General features: G+C 41.0%; 1 protein-coding gene across 1 annotated transcript in view; it reads left to right on the plus strand.

Annotated features, from left to right (window-relative positions):
* The window catches only part of nhsa (Nance-Horan syndrome a (congenital cataracts and dental anomalies)), a gene marked incomplete at its 5' end in the record, with an annotated part of 19,560 nt that extends 9,695 nt beyond the window's left edge, over positions 1-9,865 (plus strand). The window contains 5 exons of the mRNA XM_079478247.1: positions 478-673; positions 2,751-2,882; positions 3,111-5,942; positions 6,028-6,151; positions 6,237-9,865. Of these exons, the coding sequence (XP_079334373.1) occupies positions 478-673; positions 2,751-2,882; positions 3,111-5,942; positions 6,028-6,151; positions 6,237-6,837 (3,885 nt within the window). The 3' untranslated portion in view covers positions 6,838-9,865. The remainder of the gene's footprint in view (positions 1-477; positions 674-2,750; positions 2,883-3,110; positions 5,943-6,027; positions 6,152-6,236) is intronic.
* Positions 9,866-10,113: the final 248 nt, after the last annotated feature.

A 10,113-nucleotide genomic window follows, 5' to 3' on the forward strand; every position in this document is an offset into this window, starting at 1 on the left:
TCTCTCTCTCTCTCTCTCTCCCTCTCTCTTACTCTCACTCTCTCTCTGTCTTTCTCTCTCTCTCTCTAACTCCCTTTGATCCTCTGTCTCTCTTTTTGCGCCCGTTACACTCTTTATTTCCCTCCTCCTCGTTTGGCAGTGGTTTCCGTGGTAACCCTGTTCAAGACCCAATGTTTATTGTGAGGTCCTCATTGGACGGCTGTGTAAGGGACGTGCTATATGTCCATGTGTATGTGTGGTTGGGAGCTTCTTTAGTTAACTCTCTACAAATACCTGGTACGTAGGTTTGCAGCTTTAATGAAGTGGATTAATTGTTAAGTTTGTTTGGGGAATTTGTGCATGTATGTATGATGTACTCTGACATCTTCCTGCATGCTTTATTGTTTCGTGCATGTGCATGTCAATGTTCAACAGCAGCCTTTTCCAGAAAAAAGTTATTATTTTTTTATGAAAATAAATCTGTGAATGCTTCTCTAGGTTGCCCCTCCGGTTGATTCGGATTCGGATGTGGTGGCTCTGGGCCACTGGCCAAAGTATCCGATCCCAAACGTTCCCTCAACGCTGGATAAACAGACAAACTGGCCGGGGGTCCTGCCACTGCCCACCCCAGACGAGAAGATGAAAACAGATTCTCAAATCATCACCTCATGCATCGTCCCCATCAACGTAACCGGTAAGTGTGTAGCGCCTCCTACTGTGTGATGATTATAATGCAGTCAAAGCTAAGACTAAAGCAGCATGTAATATTTTTATATAGTAAGACTGCATTTAACATTTAGTTGAATTCGTTTCTCTTGGTATTGCTCAACTTCGGCTGAAGTCTGGTGACTACTGAAGGAGAACTCTGGCCTGTTAATGTCATATCATTTTAAATCTTATATACCGTAAATAAATATGTACTTAAATAAATGAATGTACATAAGTATATATGATTACAAAAATATTTTGTATTATGTATTTTACTATGATAGTTCGGGAAAACAAGTCTGTTACATATCATAACTAAATCTATTTGACATTTACCCGATCTTGACCAAAGTTCTCCTCCATCATCAATGAACAGAAGTATATCTTTATCAGTACGCTGAATTTTGCGTGTATTGTTTTCAGAGGAGGGCGCCGTCGCTACTTCTCCCTCAACGATATCAGCTTTCCTAAGTGAGAGATCTTTTATGTCCATTGAGTTTCCCCCGTTTAGTATCAGTGTATCAGTTTAGTACCACCTCATTTCCCAAACCACCACCATCTAGATCAGTATGCAGAGAGAGAGAGAGAGAGAGAGAGAGAAAGAGAGAGAGAGAGAGAGAGACAGAGACAGAGACAGAGAGAGAGACAGAGAGAGAGAGATTTCATTTTTAGCTTTTCAGTCAAGGGTAAGTGACTAATAATTTTGTGCTTCTTTGCATTATTAAGGATGTTTTAGGGCTCTTTTATCAATATAAGTACTTTAAAGTATTATACACATGAAACAATGTAACAAGAAATCAAAAAATATATATTTAATGACAAATAAAGATACAAATAACTGATTTGTGAGTTTAGTAAATATTTTCAAACATCAGAATATCCAGAGGAAAAATACTGTAGTATGTACTATAGTAAACTGTAGTATACTGGCGTATTGTATACTGTAGGACAACATTTTGTCAATGTATACTGCATCGATAAACTGTATACTGTAAATTGATAGTTGAAGTTTTGTAAATAGTCTAGTGAACATAATTCACTAAAGACGTTTTTAAAACTCTGTAGTATGTAGAAATTGTTCTTGTTTATTATTCATGTGAGTGTTTATACATCTTGACCATCTGATTAAATGCATTTAGTTTTTTTAGAACTGTAATTAAGCAGGGGGTTCAATTTCAATAATAGCCAAAAATTCCCATTTTGGTAATCGAGATATTTGTATATTAACACGCTGTTAGTCGTGCAGGAAAGCAGGAAAATATTTTTGCAAGTCATGAAATTTGGTAACAATAATGTTCAGAGTTGTCTTGGTAACTCGCTTTGTGCCAGGAAATGCAAAGAGTCAAGAACGTGTTTTGTGCATGCTAATGAGTGGCTTTAGAATCACAAAGAGGGCATATATCTGCTGCGGATCCGAGCGGCTGAACGGGACATCAGCGATGGGTGTCAGCACGGTCTGAATCACGTCTGACAATTGCACACTGCAGTAATTGGTGCTCAAAGGCCTACAATCACATGAGAGTCATGATGCATAACACTGGACAAACAACAACACAAACAGAGTTTAAAAGCAGAAGAGGGTTAAGGTCGGATAGGAGAGAAGATTTCAGTTTTACTTCCATTTTCAACCCCAGTTGTTTTCTGTTCTGCCGTCTTGGATTTGTGGCTCCTTTCACCTTGCATGACATAGCGTATTGTATGTCTGATGTATTTTTTTGTGTAAAACATTGGAAGTCCATCTTTATGTTGCATATTTACGTGATTTTATAATACATGCAAAAGAAAGAATGGCTGTGGATATATTATTTGTTCAAATTATTTGTTCAGTCTTTTCCCTGTAAAAGGTTACTATTATATATGCAAATATAAACTTTTTAAGAGTTGAAACGTTTTTATAATGTTCTTTAAAGGGTTTAAGATCAAGTTGATTATAGTTAAAGTGATTATTTGACCAAAATGTTGTATTTGCATGAAAGCTCTCAGTGGGTGATGAGTGTGAGAAACGGGAGGAGGGTGGACTATTGGCACCCCGCAGCCTCTCACATGTCTGATGCTTTTTGCAGGGGTCGGTTTCGACAGAGAGGCTAGTGTGCGCTGCTCGCTTGTCCACTCGCAGTCAGTGCTTCAAAGACGGAGAAAGTTAAGAAGACGGAAAACCATCACTGGCATTCCCAGGCGTGTGCAGCAGGATTTGGGTGTGTTAAGCTTTAACTTCTCTCAATTATTCCACTTAAGTAAGAATATCTAGTCTAGAAAATCTATTTGAACTTTTTTGATAATGTGAAGTTTTGTGGAAAAAGTGGTACTTGTTAAATAGTTTTTGAGAAAAAAACGTTGTATTCTGTAATTATATATATATATTTCTGATATTGCAGTTTAGAATCAAATAGTTCTGTTTCTAAAAAATGTTTCATTGTTGTTAGACTCTGACGAGTCTCCGGTGGCCCGAGAGCGTACAGTGATAGTCCACACTAACCCTGAGGTTTGCCAGGAGGACCTCACGCTCTCTCGTCTCTGCACCAAGGACTCTGGCTGCCAGACTGAAGAATTTCCAAAAGCTGGAGCTGCACCTTCCCGTCGTCGAATCAGAACACAAAGAGGGCAGGGTGTGACCGTATTGCTTTCCCATTCAACTGGAAACATATCCTCGCTACCTGACACCTCAGACGCGATGTTCACCACCTCCCTGGGCAATCGACTTCGCTCTGGAAGCCTGCCACGCGAGGGAGGGTGCCTATTGGACGAAGGTCATGATGACAGTGATGAGGATGATGATGAGGAAGAACTCTCCCATTTTGAGGCAGAGGAGTTCCTGCGAGCCCCAGGGGAGCGTATTAGGAAAGATGACGGAGAAAGCACCGACGATCAAGCAGTACCGGAAGAAAAACAGCATATTGGAAGTGGAGAGCATGACTGGATGGATAGGGGTTGTTCCCGCCTTCCTCGGAAAGCTGACATGGGTAGCTGTGAGATTTCCTCTAGTTCTGACACCTTCAGTAGCCCCATCCATTCCGTTTCCAACGCTGGTGTGCTGACCAGCCAGATGGACCACAAGGAGGACCATCAGTCGTCAAGCGGCAACTGGAGCGGTAGTAGCTCGACGTGTCCCTCCCAAACATCCGAGACCATTCCACCCGCAGCCTCTCCGCCACTCACCGAATCATCTCACGGAAATTCAGAACTATCCTTAAATGCAGCTACCAATACTATTGATGATTCCACAGGCTTCATAATTGACCCGTACTCTGGAGAGAGGACGCAAGGCCTCCGTCACCATAGGACAGGTTCATTCACATCCACTGCTACCGACATGCTTGATGATGCTGGAGTCAGCACTGCCAGTGAGGGTGAATGGAGCTATCCACACTATAGACACAACACACCCTGCCACCCAGACTTCAGTCCGGAGCGTACAAGGCACGAGAACAGCCTAGATTGTCCCAGTTTTGCTAGCATAGCCACTTTTGAGAGTTTAACAGACCGGCCACCTTCCGAAAAGGCTGACACCGCCTCACACTTTTCTGTAGATGCCGAGGGCTACTATACTTCCATGCACTTTGACTGTGGTCTTAAAGGTAGCAAAAGTTTCACGTACAACTATGCATCTGTAGACCAGCAACAAGCCGAATGCGGACATCAAACAAACACACTTGGGAGACGAAGTCTCTCTCTACGGAAACCAAAGGTGAAGCCATCTCCGCCAAAACGCAGCTCATCCTTGAAGAAAATAAGCAGCCATGTTGGACCTTCCGCTGACAAGAATGAACCAAAGATAGCCGGCTGTCAGAACATATTAACGTCTTCCGTGGAGAGAATGCAGCATGTGGGGTTGAATGGCTCCTCTAGTGAGCTGGAGAGCGAGGAGCCGCTCGGGGCTTGGGGTGTTGAAAGGTCTACAGAGATTCCTGGTGTAGCTTTGTTTGGTTCTACAGAAACACATTCCTTCAAAGACGAGGGTGCAGTACAGTCAGACTATGCAGACCTCTGGCTCCTCAATGACTTCAAATCCAGTGATCCTTACAGATCATTGTCCAATTCCAGCACTGCTACGGGTACCACTGTCATCGAATGCATTAAGTCACAGGAGAGCTCAGAATCCCAGACTTCCCAGTCAGGATCCAGGGCCACCACTCCTTCACTACCATCAGTGGAAAATGAATTTCGATTGCCTTCTCCGGAAAAGCTTGTAGGTCTAGCGTCGCCCTCCAGTGGCTACTCGAGCCAGTCGGAGACACCGACATCCTCCCTTCCGTCAGCTTTCTTCCCAAATGCTCATTCAATGTCCCCCACCAGTGTTAAGAGAAAACCCAAAGTCCCAGAGAGGAAGTCTTCGCTTGCATCCTTGCAGCAGCATTCATCCAAAAGGGATCTTGAACTACCAATCATACCTCCCAGCCACCTTGACCTAAGTGCCCTTCCTAATGTAAACAAGCCTTCAGTTCACAAAAAACAGATGCACATTCTCAACCAGAGCAAATACAAGGTGATAACTGAAACTAAGGGTGAGAATCAAACCTCCTCTGCTTCAAACGATCAGTCAACAATCACTAGTCCACTGGCCATCACTCCAATGGTTCTGCGATCAGTTCAGCTCCGTTCAGTTGGCATATCAGGTGAAGGAAGTCATGATGCTGCCACCAGGCCTAAGTGTCCTACTGTGAATATCATCACTCCAACCACTCGCAACAAACCCAAAAACGAAACTAGGAAACCACCACCCTACAGACCCCTTCTCACAGAATCCCCCTCTCAGGATAGCTGTGAATCACTGTTTACCCCAACAGATGGACTCACTGACAAGCATATAGCCGGCCATTTTGGCGCACAGAATAGATATGACCGTTTAGCCCCATCACCTCTTTGGAGCTTGAGTGCTTTGAAGGCTGAGCAGGTGGTTGATGTCACGTCAGAGAATTCTGAAAGTCCAATAGGTAAAGGTGCAGATGAAGCGAGCGACTTCACTGTCCAGAGAGAACATCTAGAAATGGTGCAAAACCATCAATTGAAATCTGAACCACATGATGGAAGCTCCTTAAATCTAACTGAGACAGATGATATAGCGACAAGGGCAGATAGTTTGGACCAAGTGCCTGATATTGTCAATCTAAGATCTGAAACATTGCAAGTTCATCCAATCACCGGTGCTGTTAGCCACAAAGATGAATATGTAATATCAGGTGTACCAACCAGATGTGCCTCACTGGAATATGTAGAGGAAGGGTCAACGCCAGACACGGAGGACTACTTCAGCAGAGGTTTGTCGATCTTGATCAATCAGTATGCAAATGGTGTTTCATTCTGAGTTTGAAGTTTTGTTTATTTATTTGAATACCGTTTCAGATTCCACACCGAGCGATCCAATGGTGTCCCCTCTGACAGACGAATTAAAACCTGAGGATGATAGCGTTTTCCTTTCACCAAGTAAAAGTCGTACAACAGAGGATCTCTTCGCCATGATTCACAGGTGTGTTTGATACATTTAACTTGAGTTTAAGGAATGGTTTAAAGATCCCCACAGATCTTAAAAAAGTTTTGTGTTGCCATTTCAGGTCCAAAAGGAAAATGCTTGGCAGGAAAGAATCTGGAGACATGACGACACGGAATCGTTCCGGGGACGGCCCTGTTACCAGTCCTGGAACCTCACCGAGCACCCCAAACACACCTCCAAACCCAGCCGCTCAAACTGCGTCCCAGAGAGCCCTTGGTCAAATTTACAGGAGTGCCAAAAAGTCTAATACCTCCAATGAAGATTTCAAATTGCTGCTGTTGAGAAAGGGAAGTCGCTCCGACTCCAGTTACCGCATGTCAGCTGCAGAGATCCTAAAGAGCCCCGTTGCTCTCAAGAGCCCCGGTGAACTCCATATGGAGGGTTCCAGACTTGAAGAGCCACTCTCTCCATTACAACCATCTCCAGAGTGTTCACCTGAACAAATATCAAGCCCTTTTCCAAAAACGTACGCCGAGGGCTTCACTACAAAAGCTTTTTCCACATCTGCCTCATCTAGACAAGGTCGTTCACGGATGCCACCCGCTGCAAACAGTAGCCGCTACAGTACACGGAGCCGGCTGTACATGGCTCCCATGCAGGCCATATCAGAAGGGGAGACGGAGAACTCAGACGGAAGTCCTCATGATGATCGGTCCTCCTGAAATTCACCTTTAAGTCACAATCTTTGACATCGGGCACTTGATTTTTGAGTATGTGTTTTAAGAAAAAACAGTGTACCCTTGTTTTATCCAGAGGAACAAAACATTCTCATGTTGATTTTTAGTGGTTTAAAAACTTCTGTGATCATATTTATTTTATGTGAATGATTTGAGTACCAGGCAACATTTCGTCTTGGAATGAGGTTGGGCAAAACAAACAGCTAAAATGGATCACATTGTAAGTAGTGACAAGTCATCTATACAGCGGTACTGAAGTTTAGTGTGGTCTAGAAAGAAAAAACAGTACTGTATTGGGGCTAACTGTGAAAATGGGTCCATACGGTGTTAAACAAAGGGAAAACCTTTTTTCTGTACATGCAAACTGTTCAAGGCAGGCAGACAGCTTGGGACAATCAAAGAGTGGCCTTTTGTATAGTTAGCTGTAGCATAAACGGACAGAGAGTATTTTTGAGAAGCATCTCAAATTTACTCTTAAACCGTAACTGGATCTTCTTGGGCGAGAAATGTAGCCGTGTTGGGTTATCTGATGGCCAACTACCATTTTGCACTTCTTTTGGTACCCATCGTAAGATTTTGAAAAAAGAATATCCCACATGAAATAAATATCTATATTTAGTATATGCATTTTGAAAAAATCTATTTTTAGATTATTTGTCAAATGCGGATCGCAAGCTTGACCCTTTTATTGGCTAGATATTGAAATTAAATATGCGTATATTCATATATGCCGCAAGTCTCTTGTCATTTGATAGTAGCCATTTTTATGACTTTTTAAAACTTTTAGAGACTTAGCGATAGAGAAAAGCACATCAGCGTAACCCATTGTTTATATAATAACGCATTGATCTGTTGAGGTATATCGACAGCAGCTTCAACATGATCATCTGTCGTATTCTGTGAATACTGTACAATCCTTATCATTTCTCATTTATTAACTATTCTATTCTTCTCACTGCAAGTTTTTTATGAAATACTGACCACGACAGACTAATACTGTGGAAATGTTCGACAGTCAACCTATGATCCCTCTCACCGCAGTGGTTGTAGCTTTTATATATTTCACTTTAACACTTATGAATTGAGTTAAGTGCATGCAATAAAACATCAGAGAGGAGACAGTGTTGATAGATCATCTGTATTGTCCTTTCAATTCATTTACCTGATAAATATGGCAAGCGTTTTAAACACGACGGACAATCTGTTTCAAAGACATTTCTGTGTAGTTCAACAGATTACGGGATAATGATATTGTAACACATGTAGAAGGTTAAGTAGAAGTTTTTCGAAGCGGGTAGTGAAAGTGCTTTTGGTTTGCGTTGCATTGGGTTTGAATTTGCGATGTTCAGAAGGCAATGAGAAAAGTTCACAGATGGATAAGAAGGGTGACACTGATGGAAAACACATTGTTTTTTAATATATTTGCTGTCCTTCCGACAGCTCAGATGTCCAAATTCGCTGTTTTTCAGGAAATAAAAACACTGTACTTTTGAAATGATTAAATACGCTGGTGTCAAAGTTGACAATCACTTTTTAATACTGATAACTAAAAATACTAAAATAATAATAGTTCATGGCAATCACAGAATAGGTTTCAGAAGAACAGCAGCGATGTGCTGTAGGTGTTTAATAGCACGGGTAGCGAATTCATCCAAAGAAAGAGTTCAGCTGGTGGTGTGGACAGTTAGATGGGTCAGGACAGTTTTATCTACATTTACATTTACATTTAGGCATTTGGCAGACGCTTTTATCCAAAGCAACTTACATTGCATTATCCTATACATTTATACATAGGTATCTGCAATCCCCTGGGATTCAACCCACAACCTTGCGTTGTTAACGCAATGCTCTTACCGCTGAGGTACAGGAAAGCATCTTTGCTGGGTTTAATAACTCTGTGCCAAAATGACGTGAATAAGTAAAAGTTAAAAGGTTGCAAAGGACCGATGAGTTAAATCTGAACACTACTGGTTTAAGTTATCCTTCACAGAACTTGACACTCCTTGTCTTAGTCATTTTAAGAGACCCACCTCAGTTTTTCAAGTAGCTCATGGTACAAAGACTTTTTTTAAACTCATTTATGAATTGCTTTTCGTTCCAGAGGTTAAGCTTTATAAAGGGAAACACTGGTTTTAGAGGAAAGGTGAAATAACCACTCGTACATAATATAAAAATGCTGAAAACATAAGCTACAATGTTAACAATCCTTTAAAACCCAGTGGTTTAAAAGCGTGTCCAGTGGTGTATTTGACATTTCTCTCCTACTATATGTACTTGCCATGGTAAGATTCTACTGTTTTTCTGTCTTGTTCGGTAAGAGAGACCAAGAATATTAGCTGTCTCAGCTAGTTCATCACCAACATTTCCATGCTTGTGCTTTTGAAATAGACGCTAGACAGATGAAAACCATCGTCTTAATTTAAGTTACAAATCTGAAGCTGTTCATTGTCTCCAACAGACAGAGGTAAACCATTCTTACGGCACCGTTCCAATGTTGTAAAGTCTAACCTTAAAATTTGCACTGATTTAGTATGTTTGTGAAGGTTATTACATTGTCTTTTGCTGTACCTAAACATATTTATAGAGGAATACAGATTATAGACAAAGAACCATCTTACGGTTAATAAACAATGCATGCTTGACGAATGGACACAGAGATTTGTGAAGTTGGAAGTTTCTGAAACACACAGTTACATGATGTCGCTCACTTCTGGTACTAGAGTGAAGTCTTCAAGCAACTAAAATACGAGATAACTTTTTTCTTCCCTTTTGTATAAATGTGTAAATAATACCTTTTGAAATTGTCGCCAGGGTGTTTCTTATGTCAAATGTTTTCAAAGTTTACATTATAAGCCTTTGTATATTTTTGAGCTGTGCAACACTTTGAGTCTTGTATTTATTTTTTAGTAAACTTTGTGGAAAAGTCCCATCGCAAAATGTCTCGAACCGTTTGCCAACTTGGCTGGCTGTTTAGTAAATGTGCATAGAAGAGATAAATAAATGTGACTGCTTTAAAACAGTTTGTATTTGTTTGTGAAAATCATCGTATTTACAATACTTCCATTCATCCAGTCAAGCGCTTAACATTTTCAGTGACGTTATTGTAGTTTGTTTTTCCATTAATTTGCAAATCGACAAAAAAGAATACAAATAAAAGGCACTTAGTTTGATTAAGATATTAATTTAATTGTGTCATCAAATATAGTTCTTTTCACAAGATATTAAGACATTCTGAGTGAAGCTACAGTTACACAAATCTAT

This window comes from Barbatula barbatula, assembly GCF_947034865.1.
Source record: "Barbatula barbatula genome assembly, chromosome: 17".
Taxonomy (NCBI): domain Eukaryota; kingdom Metazoa; phylum Chordata; class Actinopteri; order Cypriniformes; family Nemacheilidae; genus Barbatula; species Barbatula barbatula.